This window comes from Arabidopsis lyrata, assembly GCF_000004255.2.
Source record: "Arabidopsis lyrata subsp. lyrata unplaced genomic scaffold ARALYscaffold_4, whole genome shotgun sequence".
In the NCBI taxonomy this organism is placed as follows: Eukaryota; Viridiplantae; Streptophyta; class Magnoliopsida; order Brassicales; family Brassicaceae; genus Arabidopsis; species Arabidopsis lyrata.
Window position 1 is genome coordinate 22,865,346 of NW_003302552.1, and position 19,765 is coordinate 22,885,110.

At 36.6% G+C, this 19,765-nt stretch overlaps 5 protein-coding genes across 7 annotated transcripts; 1 reads left to right on the forward strand and 4 right to left on the reverse strand.

Moving 5' to 3' along the window:
- The first annotated feature begins 1,873 nt into the window (after positions 1-1,873).
- Positions 1,874-4,050, forward strand: LOC9318167. 2 transcript variants are annotated; one of them, XM_002880231.2, is made up of 4 exons: positions 1,874-2,413; positions 2,481-3,073; positions 3,254-3,769; positions 3,867-4,050. In XM_002880231.2, the coding sequence occupies exons 1-4, from the start codon at positions 2,137-2,139 to the stop codon at positions 3,987-3,989; spliced, it is 1,509 nt and encodes a 502-aa protein (XP_002880277.2). In that variant the 5' UTR covers positions 1,874-2,136; the 3' UTR covers positions 3,990-4,050. The 2 variants fall into 2 exon arrangements, with proteins under 2 accessions (XP_002880277.2, XP_020885134.1); XM_021029475.1 differs by having other exon boundaries at positions 1,973-2,413; positions 2,504-3,073.
- A 186-nt stretch (positions 4,051-4,236) lies between these two features.
- Positions 4,237-7,177, reverse strand: LOC9316345 (peptide chain release factor 1). 2 transcript variants are annotated; one of them, XM_002882055.2, is made up of 11 exons: positions 6,844-7,177; positions 6,660-6,760; positions 6,462-6,560; positions 6,206-6,389; positions 6,056-6,104; positions 5,885-5,963; positions 5,720-5,794; positions 5,557-5,634; positions 5,257-5,415; positions 5,079-5,174; positions 4,237-4,984 (listed from the first exon to the last, which is right to left on the reverse strand). In XM_002882055.2, the coding sequence occupies exons 1-11, from the start codon at positions 6,959-6,961 to the stop codon at positions 4,790-4,792; spliced, it is 1,233 nt and encodes a 410-aa protein (XP_002882101.1). In that variant the 5' UTR covers positions 6,962-7,177; the 3' UTR covers positions 4,237-4,789. The 2 variants fall into 2 exon arrangements, with proteins under 2 accessions (XP_002882101.1, XP_020885135.1); XM_021029476.1 differs by having other exon boundaries at positions 6,462-6,564; positions 6,844-7,131.
- A 1,973-nt stretch (positions 7,178-9,150) lies between these two features.
- LOC9318168 (pectinesterase 4) lies at positions 9,151-11,221 on the reverse strand. Its single transcript, XM_021029477.1, is given in 3 exon segments — positions 9,151-9,908; positions 9,998-10,264; positions 10,267-11,221. Coding segments are annotated over 3 exon segments (1,764 nt in total). The 5' UTR covers positions 11,075-11,221; the 3' UTR covers positions 9,151-9,219.
- Positions 11,222-12,662: 1,441 nt separating this feature from the next.
- On the reverse strand, positions 12,663-13,664 carry LOC9318169 (probable pectinesterase/pectinesterase inhibitor). The gene has a single exon (XM_021029364.1). The coding sequence runs from the start codon at positions 13,570-13,572 to the stop codon at positions 12,922-12,924; it is 651 nt and encodes a 216-aa protein (XP_020885023.1). The 5' UTR covers positions 13,573-13,664; the 3' UTR covers positions 12,663-12,921.
- A 244-nt stretch (positions 13,665-13,908) lies between these two features.
- On the reverse strand, positions 13,909-15,856 carry LOC9318170 (probable receptor-like protein kinase At2g47060). The gene is made up of 7 exons (XM_021029363.1): positions 15,594-15,856; positions 15,268-15,509; positions 15,053-15,179; positions 14,687-14,960; positions 14,474-14,606; positions 14,309-14,395; positions 13,909-14,205 (listed from the first exon to the last, which is right to left on the reverse strand). The coding sequence occupies exons 1-7, from the start codon at positions 15,676-15,678 to the stop codon at positions 14,077-14,079; spliced, it is 1,077 nt and encodes a 358-aa protein (XP_020885022.1). The 5' UTR covers positions 15,679-15,856; the 3' UTR covers positions 13,909-14,076.
- Positions 15,857-19,765: the final 3,909 nt, after the last annotated feature.

Genomic DNA, 19,765 nt, shown 5'->3' on the forward strand with positions numbered 1-19,765 from the left:
TCAAGATATCACTGGTGAATTTTGTGAAATAATATAGTCTTTTTTCTTATAGTTAAAATTGGACCATACCACAATTGGCGTAGTAATAAATATGGCCTTGTGATTAGACCTTTTATGAATTTAATAAAATATAATATGTAAGATAGTTTTTGTTGTCTAATGCTGACCAAGATCATTAATTATAGCATAAAAAAAATATAAAAAACGAATTGATCACAGCGATTAACCGAGTAGTCTAGCTGTTTTGTTCAACTACAACTCTATTATTTTAATACAATGTTTCGATACGGAAACGGAAGGACAACATAATTTGTATAATCCCGTGAATCATTCATTTATACAATATCTTTGATCTCTTATTATAGCTAGTGTTAATTAGCTATGTTAATTATTAGCAGCCTCCATATGTCCTAATCATAGTTTAATATAAAAACTCGAATTTTGTATATGCGTGTTTCTATTATTATATATGTACACATCAAAAACCAAAAACGCTGAATTATGAATGATTTTTTCCATCGCTTTAGTTGACTTTCTCGTTGGCATTAGCTGCCTGTGACTATAGATAGACAAATTGACAAGTGCAAAATCCCATTTCTCACTAGTAATCTTTGTTATCATAATTGTGTTTTGCCAACGGATGTAAAAGCATATGCGCTTTTGCGTTAAACAAAACAAATATCGAAACCCCATAAACGTAATGTCATTAGTTTATTTTGTAGTTAAGCATTATAGAATTATATTTTTATGATCAGATCATATCCATATCTTTGCACAACCATTCAAGGTTGGAACCACGTGAAGCTGAGTTATTACTTTACGAGCAAGAAACAAGTCAAAAAAATTGAATTATCGATTCAACAGGAAATAAAAGAAAAGTCAAAACTGCTGAAAAAGGGACCTTTCTTACTTCCAGGGAGGCAGGGAAGGAATGGTCTCGCATTACTTCTTCTGTTGCCTTTTTTCAGAATCAATGAATCTTATCTAAAGTCTTTAACCAATAACGATCCTGACGTCATTCCTGACATAAATTAGCTTTCTATTATTCTCACCTACCCACGTAGTATATCTTTTGTCAAATACTTTTCTGGCAAGAATTACTACTTGGGGAATAAGTTATGAAATACTAGTTTTCTAAGAAAAACAAACTACTACTTGCAATATTATTCCAAACATTGATGTGAGAGTGACTACACATTATTAAATCGTGTGAGGCGCTAATCAGATCTTTCGATGAAGTTTGGACTTGCTGTTTTTTGTAATTGATTTTTTTTTTTTGGGCACAGAAATATTTAACTTCTATTAATTTTAAATATCTTGGATTTGCTAATTCACTTGATTATCTTTATCACAGTCCAACTAAATTGACATTTTTTCAGTAGGCGTGGGACCTTCTTTCCGGGGAAGAAAAAAAAGTTAAGCGGTTCGATTCCCACTAAAACCTTTTGGAGAATCGTATCACGTGTCAAATAGACCCAAATCCTTACCCTACATGTTTGAAAGTTGAAACTAAAAAATTCCCAGCGTAAAGCACACGCTAAATCTTGACCCGGCTCGAGAACCCGAATCTATAGATTTTGAATTGTGAAACCCAACCTACGAACTTTTATATATCCCTCTGACAAAGCCACTAAACCCATGGGCCTAATGACATAACAGAATGCACTAATGTGACACACAACTTTTGAGTTTTGAATTGAGAAGAAAAAGTTTGAAACTTTAACATGTTTTGTTGCTCTCTAGAGTGCAATCATACCATTGCATTCACAAATCCAAATATCAGTTATTTTCGGTTTAATCTCCATCAGGGTTTCACCTTGGTTTAACCCTCCTGTAGTTTTTATGATTATAGTCCTGTGTCTATATATTGTTAACATTTTAGGATTCGTTTTCAGCTGGTTTAAGATATAATCACTCTGAACGCAAATGCATTTTTAGAATGTATTATGATCCAAGTACTAGATCGAAAAGAGCAAGTCATGGTTACTCCCTCAATAATCGCCACTAAGAAGAGTAACAGCTTCTTTGACTTTTGGAAGCATTTATTACATTCAGAGTGAATCATTACCAACTCCCACTACAGTCCACACAAAAAAAGCTTAAATAGATTAACCAAAAAAAAAACAAGGAAAATAAATGCAGAAACTGAGGAAAAAAAAACAAATGAAGCAATTGGCTCCAATCGTGGCCGTGATTAACTTGCTTCTCCTGGTTTATGGAGACGATGGATCAGCGGTTGGAGATCCTGGGATGAAGAGAGACGGTCTCAGAGTGGCGTTTGAAGCTTGGAACTTTTGCAATGAGGTTGGCTTCGAAGCTCCTCACATGGGTAGTCCTCGAGCCGCTGACTGCTTCGATGTGTCATCTAAATGCATCAAAGCATACAGAAAAAACCAGTCAAACAACACAAAAAGTAAGCTTCTTTTTCTTCTTCTTCTTCCTCCTCTGTTTTCTCTGTTTCTAATTATAATTTTCGACAGTTGGTTATTCCTTGATGCACAAGGTATCTGACTCGGATAACGAGCTAGGAATTGGAAAGCCTAAACCAGGAATCATATCAGAATCAGCATTGCATAACCCTGACCTTTACGCGGTCGAGAAAGAACTCTATCTAGGATCTCTCTGTCAAGTTTCAGACAAACCAAACCCGTGGAGTTTCTGGATGGTAATGCTCAAAAATGGAAACTACGACACAAAATCTGGTCTTTGCCCTAAAAACGGCAAAAAAATCCCACCTTTCAATCAACCCGGATTATTCCCCTGTTTCGGCAGCGGTTGTATGAACCAACCGACGCTGAACCACGGAAAGACCGAGCTTCTGAGAGATGGTCAGACCATGAAGGGATGGTTCAATGGTACGTACGATCTGGATGCAGAATTGGGAAATGGGTTTAATGGGATAAGTTATTACGAGGTTGTTTGGGAGAAGAGAGTTGGTGTTGGTGGATGGGTATTTAAACATAAGCTTAAGACTTCAGCTAAGTACCCATGGCTTATGCTTTACCTCAGAGCTGATGCCACTAAAGGATTCTCTGGTGGATACCATTATGACACTAGAGGAATGCTCAAAACAGTAAGTAACACTAACTTTAGTTTAAACCTTTTTGAAAAGTTTTTTTTTTTCTTGTCTAGGAAAAAAACTCTAATCTACAAATAAAGAATTAGTACTTGTCTAAAATTTCTCAAAAAGAAATGATCTTTGTGATGAAATATTGAAGGCCCAATATTGAAATGTGTTGTGTTTTTGTTTTAGCTTCCGGAGTCGCCAAACTTCAAAGTGAGACTGACACTAAACATAAAACAAGGAGGAGGACCTAAGAGTCAATTCTATCTTCTCGACATCGGAAGCTGCTGGAAGAACAACGGCGAGCCCTGCGACGGTGACGTAACCACCGACGTAACTCGTTACTCGGAGATGATCATAAACCCTGAAACTTCACTTTGGTGCAACCCAAAGAGTCTCCACAACTGCCCACCGTACCACACGTTTCGAAACGGCACCAGAGTCCACCGTACGGACACACTGAGTTTTCCTTACGAGGCTTACCATGTTTACTGTGCACCGGGAAACGCCGAGCATGTAGAGCTTCCGGTGGGGACTTGTGATGCTTTTAGTAACCCACAAGCTCAGGAGATTCTTCAGCTTTTGCCTCACCCAGTTTGGGGTGAATATGGGTATCCGACCCGGTTGGGTGATGGTTGGGTGGGGGACCCGAGAACTTGGGAGCTTGATGTTGGTGGCTTGTCTAGTAGGCTTTACTTCTACCAGGTGATTGATTGATTCGTTGAACCGGTTGGTCTTTTTGTTGTTGATACTTGTTTCTTTTGATTTTTCCGGTTTGGGTTTTGATTTGGTTATGTTGTAGGATCCCGGTACGATTCCGGCGAGGAGGATTTGGACATCGGTTGATGTTGGTACGGAGATTTACAAAGAAGATGACGCAATTGCAGAATGGGATCTCTCTGATTTCGATGTTCTTATTACTTAATAATCTCTCTGATTTCGATGTTCTTATTACTTGGTTATTTTATCAAATTTTTCAACCAAAACTGAACCAATCCAAAGTTTTTGTTTTCAAAAGTAAACCAAACAAATTCCGAGAGGCTGTGTAGTAGTACCGGTACTGGAAAGAGAATTGTGTGTACTAATATAACCATCAAGCAAAAAAAAAAACAAAAACAAAAAACAAAAAAAAAAAAGTGTACTTGCGTTGTGCTTTGGGTCCTACCACGTGGTAGCTTCATTATTTCTCTACCTTCCGATTTACCAATATAAAAAAACAAAAAGTCGTACAAAGCAGAACCCTCCAGCTAATTTAGAGGGTTAGCAATACTAACAATTGTACGCTTTAGCCAGATCGGGCAGTACAAGACTTTGCAAAACAAGGGAGTACAAATATTTCTGGTGAATTCTGGTGTAGTACATCACAAAAGGCGTACAGAAACACGATTCCAAAATCTATTTAAACCCAAACACAAAGAAACTCAAGGAACTGGCCAATTTCAAAGGTTAGATTGGTATTGCAATGAAAGAAGTGGTAATGATAGAGAGAGACAGGGAACAAGCAGAGCATGGATTGAGTTTACTAAAACATTAAACGACTCTGTTTTGTCTCTACCCATGCACTGCCTCTTCCCTGGCTCCCTCTTTTCTCTCTCTCTCTCTCTCTCTCCCTCTCTCTATTTCTTTCTCTCCTTTCATTTCAATGGATTTTTATTACTGCTGCTAACGTTTTTGACAGCTGACGACAAGCTATGGGTTTTTGGGTTTGGTCTACCCCTCAGTCATTCATGAAGTGGAGCTGAAAGAAGCAATGGCGTCCATTTCTTGGCGTAAGAGGAGGGCATCAATGAATGAGTCCAGAATCTCTCCTTGCATCATATCTTCAATGGCATGGAGAGTGATTCCCACACGGTGATCCGTCACTCGCCCTTGTGGAAAATTGTATGTACGGATTCGTCCAGATCGATCTCCGCTGCCAATCTGTTCATGGGATTTAGACATTGATAAGCTAGAAAATAAAGTTACGTAATATTGACTGAAAACATAAGAAAAAGATTGTTGATTTGATATGTACCTGATCTGACCGTAGCTTTGATCGACTGCTCTGTATTCTCAACCTTTCGATTTCATAAAGCCTTGCACAGAGTACTTTAAGTGCTTTGGCTCTGTTCTGTTACAAAGATATAAAAAAATTCAGTAGGATGTGTAAGATGAAGGGAGAAAGCGTTGTGGGTGAAACAAATGTTCAGTACCATATGCTGTGACCTTTCATCTTGGATTGAGACCATCATCCCCGTTGGAAGATGGATTATTCGGACTGCGCTGTTTGTTGTGTTGGCGTGTTGACCGCCTGAGCCACCAGACCTATAAGTATCAATCCTCAAATCTTCATTCCTTAGCTGAACATCTACCTGTAAGTAGCCGCCAGTAAGACAGATGATCAGAAAGTATATACGTTCGTAAGATTAACCCATAAGAATGATAATAAAAGAAAATGTACGTTTGTAAGATAAAATTATCAAAAATAAGATTGGAGAAACTTTGGTTGGAACCTCATCAGCCTGGGGAAGGATGGCAACAGATATAGCGCTGGTGTGAATTCGTCCAGATTTCTCTGTGATAGGAATACGCTGTGCAAAAATGTTCAAGAGTGATTATTTGATATTGTATGACTAGTCAAGAAAATCAGAATGTGATTCATATATCATAACATACCTGAACCCTGTGAATTCCACTCTCAAACTTTAGTTTTCCGTAGACACTGGCTCCACAAATTGCAGCACTGGCTTCCTGGCAATTACATTCAAGGTCTTAGCTGCAGTAGAACAGAGCAATATTGGAATACCAATATTCATATAAGTAAGGGTAGAAGTTACTTACTTTATATCCTTTCATATCTGACTCGGTGATGTCTACAATATCAAACTTCCAAGCTTTCTTCTGTGAATACCTTTCGTACCTATCGATATTCCAAAACCGGATAAAAAATAATTAAAGTTCAAGTACAAAGAAGTATACTTGCTTCTACCTGCAGTATGTGGATGGACTTACATTCTGAAAATGTCCATGGCAAACAAAGAAGCCTCTTCACCACCAGTGCCTAACCAAAACATTCAGTGGTCTAAATGAAATAACTACAGACAGCTTCTATAAATTTGTGGATGATGTCGGCGTTTAAGAACCATTAGTTCACAAGTGTACCTGCTCTCACCTCCAAAATGCAATCCCTCTCATCAGCTTCATCTTTAGGAAGCAAAGACTTAAGCAGCAAAGTTTGAAGTCTTTTTTCTTCTTCCACTGCCTCGTCTAATTCACTAACAGCCATATCAAGCATGTCCTTATCATCCGAACTCTCTGACACGAGAGATTTCAGTCCATCAATCTCCTGCCAAAAGAAATTAAACCTAATCAATGATGATCTTTGGAACAGATTAAGACAGTAAAGCAAATTCACTACCTTTTGTTTGGCCCTCAAATCATTGATGAGAAACATTGAATCTCTCAGCTTCCGAAGTTCCTTATTAGCTCTTGAAAACTCTTCTGGTGAGTACTCAGGCTGTCTTCGAACAACGGAAAACACAGTTTATCGATCATGTCAAAAATCAACTACCAAAGGGAAAGCTTAATACAAGAATGAGCTTAATCTTTGGTTTACCTGGTTGATAAGCTTCTGAAGAAGAGCATTTCGGTGCTCTATCGCCGATAGCCTCTGATCCATTATCTTAATCAGATCTGGAGACAACTGAGGTTCCATTCCTGCCATTACACATCCCAATCCAATCAAATAACAAGCCTCTTAAACGGATTGATACTAAGTGATCCAGATCATATAAACGTACCAGTGGTGTACAGACGAATCATCTTCGACGATCGTAGGCTACGATCGTCTGAATGCGTACCTCTAGAGCAATATCGAATCAGATTGCTCAAGAACTTAGCCCGAATCAATCCCCTCATGTTTTTTAGCACAAGTGTTCGAATTCTGTCTGGTTAAGTTTCACACCGAACGGTGAAGACGAAAGAACTTTTGCCGGAGCTCGTGACGGCGGTTTCTCTCGTCGCCGTCGAGAGAAGATAAAACGAGGGTTTTGGTAAATTTGCAGTTCCAAATCTTAATAAGGGTATTTTCGTCATTCCCTCTAGCGTCCATATATATTTGGAATTTGGGATTAACTTCCCTAAAATAGTCGTTACTATACATGGGCAAAATAACCAAACCACGAGAATCGAACCGGAACCGAAGCAAAAAGAACCGAACCGGAACCGAACCGAAATTTTAAAATACTCAAATAGATCCTAAATTTCAGAACCAAAAGAACCGGAACCGGAACCGAACCGAACCGAAATATTTCGAGTACCCGAAAATACCCGAAATATGAGTTTATATCTAAAAATATTAGTTTTTTAAGAGAAATTGTTAAAAATGCCCCTTTTTCAATACCCCTTTTCAAAAATGCCCCCTTTGAGAGTCCATTTTTAAGTTTGCCCTCTTTTAATTTTTAATGACCATTTTACCCTTATTTGAAATAAAATTAGGTCCACAAAATACAAAATATTTTTTGGCGGGAAAAGTGATCCCGCAATTTTCCCGCCAAAACACTTGTAAAAAACCTTTGAAATACCTTGTAAAATTTTCCCGTAAAAATTTTTCCCGCCAAAAAATTTTTTTTGCGGGAAAAGTGATTCCGCAATTTTTTTTGCGGGAAAAATTTACAAGGTATTTTAAAGGTTTTACGAAGTATTTACAAGTGTTTTGTAAGGTTTTACAATGTATTTTAAAAGGTTTTACAAGGTACTTATAAAGTTTTATAAGAAATTTATAACTTGTAAAAAACTTGTAAACCTTATAAAAAACTTGTAAAATCTTATAACTTGTAAAACCTTATAAAATAGCTTGTAAAATCTTATAATATCTTATAAATACCTTATAAATACGTTGTAAAACCTTTTAAAATACATTGTAAAACCTTATAAATACCCTGTAAAAAACCTTTAAAATACCTTGTAAAATTTTCCCGCCAAAAAAATTACGGAATCACTTTTCCCGCAAAAAAACTTTTTTGGCAGGAAAAATTTTTGGCGGGAAAAAATTTTACGGGAAAATTTTACAAGGTATTTTAAAGGTTTTACAAGTTTTTACAAGTGTTTTGGAGGGAAAAATTGAGGGATCACTTTTCCCGCCAAAAATATTTTGTATTTTGTGGACCTAATTTTGTTATATTTCCTTATATATTTGTGATATCTTTTATTAAAAGAAAGGTAATTTAGTCATTTTGTACATAAAAAGGGGTATTTTTAAAAATAGACAGCCAAAGGGGGCATTTTTGAAAAGGGGTATTGAAAAAATGGCATTTTTGTGAGTCTCTCTATTTTTAGATCGAATAACCAAAAATATCCGAATACCAACAATATTTGGAAAATATATTAAAAATACTTACAATATCCAAAAAATACTCGACAATATTCGAAAATACCCAAAAATATCCAAAATACCTAAAAATACCCGAAAAAAAATATCCGAATGGATCCTCAACTTCAGAACCGAAAGAACCAGAACCGGAACCGAACCGAAATTGATTGGTTCCTATATGGATCCTAAACTCTAGAACCGAAAGAATCGGAACCAAACCAGAACCGAACGGGTACCCGAACGTCCAGGCCTACATATATATGTAAGAGTTATTTATAGTTGATTATGTTTTTGTTTAAAAATTTATTAAAACGAAATTTTTTTTTTCAAAACTAGAAAAGCTTGATTGGAAAAAAACAACTTTGAAAACTTTTTACTACTTCGTCTCCCTGCGCAAATTATCCTATAACGTCTTTCACCTTTTAGATGGAACACGTACTACTTTTATTTATTTTAGGATTTTGTACAAACAAATCTTCTATCTTGACAATTTTTGCAATTTTACCTACCACTTTTAAAAATACGGATTAATCAAAAAGTAAGAAAAAAAAAACACACAATATAATCTTATACATATATTGTAAACGTTTTCACGGTCATATAAATTAAATTTTCAAAATTGCAAAAATAGAGCTAAAACTTCTTTTCGCAAGGGATTCGATTTGACATATTATTTGTCAAAATTTTATAAACTTGACGGTAGCGAAAGCATATTTTTTTTTCTATAGGTAGCGGGTTAAGTTGCAAAAAAAGCGAATTTGATAAATTTTTTTTTGCACAAAAACCTTTATTTTATTTATACACTTTATAATCCAATCGTGACAGGAACATTGGCTTGTTGAATCCAGTAAATAGGACCTAACCAGTTAGCAACAGTGAAGCCATTGACCTCACCTGCAGACCTAGCGACCTTAGCCCAGTTAACTCTTCTGTTAGTGAATGCTCCTGGTCCACGGTTGTTGTACTCAACGTACCTACATGACATGTGGTAGTTTTCCCCATCCCAAATCCTCCAACCTTCTGGTCTAATCAAATCTCCCATCTCGGTGCTCATTATCACGGTGGTCGAGAATTTCTTCCACGGCCTTCCCAAGTATGTCGCCACGGTTAATCTCTCTGGCGTTAGTTTCCTGTCGGGAACGATGCGGCAGTTTTGGAGGACGATACCAAGTTTCATCCCTAAGCCCAGTTCGTTTCCATCGGCTGTGACCGTGTTGTATTGTCCCTTGCTTCCTTTACGGACAACAATTAGTGTGTTTTGGATCACAGTTGCGGATTTGCCGAAGATGAAGTCGACTGTTCCCGAGACGACACAGTTTCTGTAGAACTGACGACCGTTGTTCACGTACAAGGTGTCTTGGTAACCGTCGAATCTGCAGTTGAAGATCACGGCCCGGTCTCCGTTCACTCGGATAGCCGCGGCTTGGTGTCCCATTGGACCGGCGGTGTTCTTGAATCCCAACCATTTCGCCATGAATCCTTCCGATTCAACCTCTGCACAATGTATATCGAAAACATGAATTATGTAGAGAAAAATATATATGTGTAACCTAACTAGTGAATTCGGGTTTGATGAGACTTACGAACTGTGGCACTAAGGGATGTGGTGGTTCCACGGCTGAGAGCAACACTTCTGTTGTAAGAAATGACTGTCTTTCTTGCACCATCTCCAAACATGAAGATGTTGTTCTTCTTCTTAGGGATGATTACTTGCTCTCTGTAGATACCAGCCTTGATGTAGATGATGCATCGGCCTGGGTTATTCTCAGGACAAGCATCAACGGCTTGTTGAACCGTCTTAAACTGTCCGCTTCCGTCCTTAGCCACCACAAAGGTCGCTCTGATCCTACAGCACCGCCGTTACCGCCACGTCCAGCCTTAGCCATGAGCTTCCTGTCAGCACCTGAAACCCATGTTGGGATTCCGGTCTCGTCAATGTCTTCAAGAAGACGACGAGCAGGACCATCAGGGTCGGCCACGGGAGATTCATCAACAACAGGAGGGGCTCCTTTGTTGTCGGGAGTGGGGATTCCGCCTGTCATGTTCTTGAAGTCGTCAACCTTGTTGTTAAGCTTGGCCATGGCGCTAACGACATTGTGGAAGATGTCAATAGCGTTGGTAGTGAGAATCTTGGAGTTTGCAATGCCCTCACCAATCGTCTTTCTTAAATCATCTTCTTCGATATCGTCAAGACAATCAGTTTGGTAATTGTAAACACCGATTAACCATTGTTTGAGCTGGTCGATTTTGCTCCCGATCTGGTTAAGATCTTCACCCATTTCCTCAACAATGGTGCTGAGATCCTCAAGCGCGTACATGAAAACTCTCTTGCAGTAATCAAGAACGGCTTTGTTGTTTGGCGAGATGCTCGAGCCCATGTTTACTTCGGTTTGACCCGTGAAGTTAGACGATGTGGTTAATGCGTCTCTGGTAGCGAGCATGAAAGCCTTGATTAGCTTGTTTGGGTCATCGCTCTTGACCGGCTCGAGAGTTTTGACACATGAGGCTTTGTCGGAAGTCGCCTCGCAAATTCCTCGAACCGCTTTCATTTGCGGAGACAGATTAGCATCACCATTTTTGTTTATGAAGGCAACGACTCCTATGGCAACTCCGACTATTAAGAGGATGGAGGCCACCGAGACAACAACTTTTCCAATCATTTTTTTAGATTTTTTTTTTTGGTTTTGTATATTTTTGTTTTTATTTTTTTGCTCTCCCTCCGGTTTTATTTAATGGTTAATCGGAGAGGGAGGGGCTTTATTAGATAAAAGCCAAGTTGTTGAATGACTTGGGCCAGTATCTATTGTGATGGATGCTGGAGGTTTATATAGAAGCTTTTTGGTTTCTAAAATTAGGAACGTGTATGGATTTTGCATGGAGAGGGAGAGATGTTCGGTCGACGAATGGCTGAGAATATTTGGTCGAAAAAGCTATAATTAACTTTACGGATTTGTTTTTGTAATTGCTTAGTTGTGGATTAAAAATTGGTCACCGCAAGATAAATATGGCGTACGCCCCCTGTTAGAAGGTGTGGTGGCTTGATTGACTAAAAATTAAATAAATAGAAATTTCTAATTTCTAAGTGATATTCGCTGTAATCTTTTTTAGTTTTAATCCGTAGTTAAAAACTATGTCAACTATGTCAATTCGGACCAAACTTGTATAAAACCGAGTTACAAAAAAAAGCCTTCTAAAATTAGTCATTCATAGCTGGACTATGTATACGATTCGGTCGAAACATTAAAGCATGCTCTTTTCACCCTCATTCCATTGGTTAACTGGTCTGCGTGCAGTATGAATAAACCAGATTATAACTAAATTATAAATATTCAGAAAACTTCTGTAAAACTAACTCTTTTGGTACAAAGCCATTACATACCAGTTTAGTTTGTCATACGATTTAATTATACTTTGACTTCACGTATGCACCAGCAAATAAAAATCATCCCGTACGTGTGGATTTATTGCAAAATTCTATGTATATAAACGAAGCTATTGCAGTTTGATTAATTAACGAGAAGCATTCTTTTTACATTTTTTATCCCTCGGAACTTAATATATAAGTATTATAATATGTGAACCACCAAGAAAAAATTTCTAAGTTGCTTTTTAATTGATATTTTCTTTCTTTTTTTAAATATCTACATTTACATCTTTTCATAGTGAAAAAAAAAAATCAATAGTAAGATATATCTTTTTGGTTTAATGTAAAGATGTGATGATTTACTCTTACTATTGGTATTGTTTTTTTCATCACTACGAGAAAGAAAAACAGACGTGTTGCAACAGCCAAAATATATAAATTAGCGACCGAATGGAATTAATCTTCGGCTGATCAGCGATCAGTAGCATGTTGGGTAATAAAACCAATAAGTCTTATAATAACTACAGGTTTGTTTTAAGAACTACATATTTTGCCCACTAAACATATATAAAGGGTATATACTACAAACAAAACAGATTGTATCCACAAAAGTGTAGTCAGCGACGAAATGGTATTCATCTTCGGCTGAGTACGATGATTTGGTAAAAAGTTCGTTAAACCATATGGAATTAATTAGCAATGGTTTAAACTTAATTTGTTTGTCACTAATAATGACGGATTACGGGGAATCAAATTGCGTTAGTTTTTGGTGTTTTAAAACAATGTATATAGCCATTGATTTCCGAATTTACGTAAGAATGTGGTTCATCAATGAAGAAAGAAAACTAACGCAAATATGAGTAAAAGTGTATACACAAAATACATATAACCAAATACGTTAATTACGTTTTTATTACTGGATAATCACATTATTCCATATCCTTTCCAATCACGAGGTCCATACATGATTATAATCCATAACATATTAATTACAAACATACATCAAAAGGAACCTTTGGTTACAAGATCCCCAAAATATCTGAAAACCCAATCGATGCAAATTATTCATCACCATCGACCGAAGCAGTACATTTTTTTTTTTCAAATTTTTATGATATATATAATATATATTGATAAATAAAATCAATAGTAGTAAAAGGACAAAGGCGGTGGGAGCAACGTGTCGGTATCTTTCTGGTTAAGTTTGGTCTTAATGTTGAAAGTGTTAAAGACTTTGCCCATTCCAGCGAACACATCCACAGACTCACCACTCATTCTTTTCCCAAGCCCAATTCCTCCTTCGACCACCTTGTGCAACGTCTTGTCGTAAATGTCATCGAGACAAGTGGAATGGTAAGTGAAGATGGAAGTCATCTTCTTCTTACATGTGAAGTAATTCTCAGCCATGCTCGTTAGGTTTTTTCCTGCGGCTTTCCAGAAATCTGCAAAGTCGTCTAAGGCGTTGTGTAGCTGTTTCTCGCAGCCGGTGATGCATGTTGTGGCGAAGGCGTTTCCTTTGTATTTTGGTTTGATTCCGGCGAGGAATTTCAAACCCTTTTTAACGGACGCTTCTGCTGCCGTGGCTAAGTAACGGACCAAAACGGCGGGATCATCGCTTGGGACATTTCTTAGGGTAATGCTACATAGACGTTTGTCTTGCACAACGCTGCAGATTCCATCGACGGCTTTTTGGTGGTTTGGTGAAACGGCGTCACGTTTTGGTGGGACTACAAATGCTGTTGCGGTTAGGGCAATGCAGAGAATGAGAAAGGCGAGTTTTATTGGAGTGTTCATTTTTTTTTTGTCTTTTTTTTTTTGGTTTTGTTTTTTGGACGTGGATTGGAAAGGAATAGATTAGAAAAAGGAAGAGAAATGTTACGTATATATAAAAGATTTATATGGTTTTTCTAAATTTGGATGTTTTTTGTTTTTGGTTTTGACTATTTTCAAAATTGAATGGATGATAATGAGTTAATTGTGGCGTTTTTATCTGTGGACATGCTCTTCAAAGATTTTTGGTACCGAGACACTAATCCTATTTTTGTTACGACCCAAATGAGCATACTAACAACGAGAACAATTTATTTACATATAAATTATAATTTTAATTTGTTTGATGATTCTTGTTAATTGTGAAGTAAACAAGAGTCCAAATAATAAGGGTAACGGATTTAATGTTTGGAAAAAATAATGAAAAAATAAACATTACAGAGATTTCTATGCACATTAAGTTTTGACTGCTGATGTATATGAAAATGAAATTTTCCGGTAAGAAGAGAAACGCCGAGACAGCGGTTGCTAATGTACTCCTTCGCCTGGAGCTACGGCTCGAGCATTCAACAAAGGTTGAAGAGCTTTGACAACGATACTCATATTCGGCCTAAAATCTGCTTCATATTGCACACACAACGCAGCAACCGCGGCTAACTGCGAATCATCATCATCACTTGAGGTTAAGAAGAACAATGAATGCATTCTAAAACGTTAACGCAATCTGAGATTATGAAAAGTTTGGTTTCGTTTTTTATACCTTAGCAACAGCTTTTGGAGGATAATCGCCACCGAGTCTTGCATCAACGCATTGTTTAACCTTGTCTTCGCTCAGTTTAGGTGTAGCCTGGATGCATAAGTAACAGTTTATATGGTCGGTGATCATGCTATATGTAAGAGGATAAAGATAGAGAGAAATTAGTACCCATGTGACTAAACTTTGCTGGCCTCTGGGTAATCTATGATCAACAGGTTTTCGACCTGTAAGAAGTTCGAGTAAGACAACCCCAAAGCTGTAGACATCACTCTTGGCATTTAACTGCCCGGTCATTGCATATCTGTATAGAAAAAAGGAAGAGCATTTGAGACTTGAGAGCTCAAACAATTCATGTCTTCTTAAGAAATTCTACCAACTTACTCAGGGGCGTGGTAACCGAAAGTTCCAAGAACACGGGTGGAATGAAGGCGAGCTGCCATATCAGGAGCTTGATTAGAGAGATCAAAGTCAGCTATTTTGGCAACATCGTCTTCAAAGAGTAGGACATTGCTGGATTTGATGTCACGGTGAATGATGTTCGGATTAGCTTTTTCATGCAAGTACTCAAGGCCTCTTGCAGCTCCAACTGCAATTTTCACTCGTTGATACCACGACAAGACAGGACCTGGCTGTGCTCCTTTCACACCTTTTCTCCCTGAGGAATCAATCATACACAATATGTTGTTAAAGCTCAAGAATAGGTCTAGACTCTACAAGTGTGTTAATAGTTATAAGCAAAAACAGTACCATGAAGAATATCATGAAGAGATCCATTTTTGGCAAATTCAAAGGCAAGTATCCGTGAATTCCCGTCAACACAGTAGCCAAGAAGTTGAACAAAGTTATCATGTTTAAGCCTAGAAACCATGGAAACCTACAAGCAAGTCAAATATTCCCAAGTTTTTAAACACAAAGTCAGACATTAATTAGTGTGACCATAATTAACTCAGAAAACAGAAAACCTGGGCAAGGAATTCAGTGTCAGGCTGTTTGTTAGAATCCAACTTTTTAATCGCTGAAGGCAGATCGTTGTTCAAAACTCCGTAATATACTCTTCCATAGGAGCCTTCACCGATGAGAGAATTGGATCCAAAATCATCAGTTGCTTCCTTGAGTTCACTAAAAGGGATAGTAGGTACTTCGATAGGCTGCTGCACCTTCACAACTGGAGTTTCAGAGGCTTGGTGGTGCCTTGCATCATTCCCTTTACACCAAAACCAAAACTCCAGTAAGGAAACAAAAACAAGTAAAGTCTTGATTTTTGGTTAGAAAGATCCAATTTTGATACCTGGAAAGTGTTTGGCTGGGTTATGACCTCCATAATCAGCAGTTTTATGCATATCATCATCCTCACAACAGCTGAAGCAACTCATTTCTTTCAAATCTGCAGCTATATTCAGTTCAAAATTGGAATTCGAATTCAAAAGAGAAGAGCTTAAAACGGAATATCTGATGAATTCAAAAGGGATCCACGAGCGGAATGTGAAAAGGTTGTGGAGAATTATAAGAGTGAAGAACAAACAAATGACATAAATTCTTTTGAGCTTAACTAGAGAGAAATTATAGCCGCACTCTCACTTAAAAGAGATTGGTGGAGTGACTCGCTCTCCACACTTGACTTTGACAGCGTGTCTACACTAACACCGTTGGATTAGACTATGTACATTGGTTTCAACATTCAACCCCCTCCACATCATATCTCTCTCTCCGACATCATCTTCTCTCTTCCACCTAATTATTCAACATTAACTAAAATTTAACACCCATACAAATGGTTTGTTTGATAAAAGTTCAACAACCTACCCCACATTCTTTTTATTTCATCATGTTTAATATCTTATATGTTTGAGTTCTCCGACTGGGTATGAATAACGATTGTCGCTTAAGATTTTAATTAGCGTAATTAAGAGTTAAATATTTTTTATTTTTAGTTTATTTAAATTTTATGTTTTTAACTAAAAATGTAAATAAGAAAAACGAAAATAGAGAGAGAGTCATTATTAAAACAAATAAAATTACGAAAAATTCAAAACGACAACATGTATTCTTATCTATATTTTTATCTAAACGCAATTTTTTCACCCAATTAATGAATGCCACGTGTCATAATTTTATCATCTCTTGTACAATTCAACAAGTCGAAATAATTGAACCAAATAATTTTTATCTAAACGCAATTTTTTTTTTATGTGTCCAAATGAAATGAACCAAGTCTCTATTTATAGAGTTTAAAAAGTTATAAATTTTCATATAAATATTTTTTTTTTAAGTTCGTTTGGTATGTAATAATTGATTGTAAATAGATAATATGAAATAAAAATCTTCAAAATCTCAATATCCAATGAAAATATAGCAAGTGTCATCATCTAAAAAATTTCTTCTTTTTTCGAAAAAAGAAATAAAAAAAAAAGGTTTTAGAGAGTACACTCTCTTTTCCCCGAGTTTGAAACACACTTCCCACTCACTTATTGACACGTGGCATGCGCGGACCCAAAAATTTTCTTTTCAACATGTTGAATACTTTCAACCAAGTTGAATCCACGTAAGGTTTTTAAATTATTCAACCAATGTGGAGATTTAACAGTTGAATAAATAATTCCAAACCTGCATTGTAGATAGTCTTATTTGACATGACCCAAAACCCCAACGACCAGATTGCCACGTCATTTTATTTCATTGTTTATCGGAAGATATACAAATTAAAATATTCCGGATTTATCGTTTGATAAGCAACGGCGTGAATTCCGCCGCCGGCCGCCATTCTATGAACCGGTGTTTTTTTTTCTTTTCCGTTGGAAATAATTCAAATTTTCTTCTTTTAATTTAGATATATGTCTATAAGGGTCCCTTGGTAAAGATAAGTCTTACATGATACAATAATTACAACCATAATTTTCTTAAATGTCACTTTCTATATGGAGTATTTTCTTTTTCTTTGTTAATTAGTGCCATATCTTTTAGATTTGACTGTGGATATACTACCATTAACTATGACTTCGTAATTAATACGTAGATATTATATCTACTCAAATACCCTATGTTACGTTTCTATGCATTTTTTAATAAAGTGTAAGAAGTAAGAACCAATACTACTATACTAGCTTGAAACATGAAAGGCAACGAGTAGAGATCATAATAAAATAGACTTCAAATGTTATTATCTTTTAAAATCAATTTATGTTTTACGCGTTACCTTTTGAAATCGCGTTGCTTTCGTACCAAAAAGACAAGAAAACAGAAATAAATTAGAAAGGTGGTTTGGTGAGTATATATGGGAGTCGTTATCGTGCATGTGAACAAAATATGGGCATGTTCGAGACGAATCATGGTGTCTTTTAATTTGGTGACTACATTATTTTAACACTAATCAATATCTTTCTCGAACCATATGATTATTAGCCGTTTCTACAGTACTTTTTCTTGGATTTCTATATTTTCTGTTTTAGATAGATTATGGGAATTATTAGCCGGAACTTTGCCGCTGCGGTTGGTAATTCCTTTTAATACATGCATATTTGTCTATTAATTTATTCGGTTCCTAATTCAATTATATTTTGATTTTTATAAATGGCTTGAGTTTGAAAGGAATGTATATTATCTCGCATACCACCAATAATTATCAGCATCATATATGCATGGTTTTTTTAAAAAAAAAACTTTAAGGACGATAATGAGATTCTATAATTGAATGGAATTAGATCCATTGAGATTCTAAAGCTACCAAGACGAGGAACATGGAAGACGTGGCGCATTGGATTCTTCGTTCTATAATTTTATCATGTGACTGGTCTCTCTTTGTACTCACACAAACAAAAGTCGTTAATTATTTTTAATATGTCACGTTAAATTAAATGATTAGAGGCCATCCAAGGTTAAAAACAAGAACCAAACCAAAATAACAAGAAACCAAATCTAATACATAATGATTTTATAAAAAAAAGAAAGAAAAAAGTGGGTTTTGTAAGTGGGCCAAAAAAAAGAGTGGGCGAAGAAAGCCCAGAGCATAATGAATGACCACATGGAGACCGAAAGGTTGACCCAATCAGAAAACTATGGGGTCAAAGTCAAAGCGCGTTTAGAAACACCGACACTTTCTTTGTCAACTAGCGATTACTGCGGTTGTTCACTAGTCGCGGAAACACTCGATTTCTTCCCAAGAACTCGCAACCAACCTTATTAGTAATGGTGGTACATCACAACACAGACGATAAAAACTCTTGGAATGTTCCGCGAAACAGGTGATTATTGACTACCATGTCCATGAGTGGGGTAAGTTAGTAAGTACACTGCTTCACATGGGAAAAGAAAAATCAGATACACAAATAACAATTTTTTTTTTGTTATAAACCACATGTTGGATGGACTCCATAACCGTGGGCTTTATGCATATTCTAGAAGGCCCGTGTCCATGTCCTAGAAGGCCCATGCCCATGTTCTAGAAGATTCTCCTTTTAGGATCCATTTTATACTTAGTGGGCTTTTGGGCTTTAGGGTTTACTAACCCAATGAGGATTTGTCTCCTCTCATTATGTATATATATGTAACGAACTTCATTCATTAATACATAGAAAACAATAAGTTTACAACACGTTATCAGCACGAGTTGCTCTTAACAAAAACCCTAAAAACCCTAAACCTAAACTCGCCGAGTTCGCCCACCGCTTGAAGCTACCAACCGCCGACCGCTCGCTTTGCTCTTTGATCGGCGATCTCCTCCTAGCTTCATACGTTCGTGATAAGCTTGATAACCGAGGTCTTTAGCTCCCGGTTCCAATCCATACAACCCCAAAAAGGTGAAAGGTAAAAACCAAAAACCCTAAAAGCTAAAGAACCGATTATGAATTTGAACCTAACGATCGGTGGAAACCTAAAACGAACCTTGAATGTTTAAGTAATCTTATTGCTTGAAAGATCCGTTTGTTTGAATCGTTTAGGTTGCTAGAAAAGGATTGATTATTGCTTAAACTAAACTCGCCTAAGTTGCTAGACAAGTTCTATTGTATAAACGATTGCTTCTTACTTATGAAAACCGATCATGAACTTGAAATTAACAAACGGTTAAGACACTAAAAACGAATTTTGATTGTTTAAACGATTGCTATTGCTTGTGAGATCCGATTACTTGAATCGTTTAGGTTGCTAGAAAAGTTGGTTATTGCTTATGATAAAATCGCCTAAGTTGCTAGAGAAATTTTATTATCTAAACCTAAAATCGTAAAACGAAAATACATAAGGCTAATAACCGAAACTTTAAAGATCTAGAAACCTAAAACTAAAACGAACCTAATCCGAAAATTCTATATGTTTAAACGGCTTGATTGAGATTGTTTAGGTTGATTAGATTGTTTGCTCCTTTGATTGATTACATGCTTATCACCCTAAAACTAAAATTGCATGAACCCTAGAAAATTTAGATAATAGGAAATCTTTAAAATCCTAAATCTTAGGGATAATAGAAAA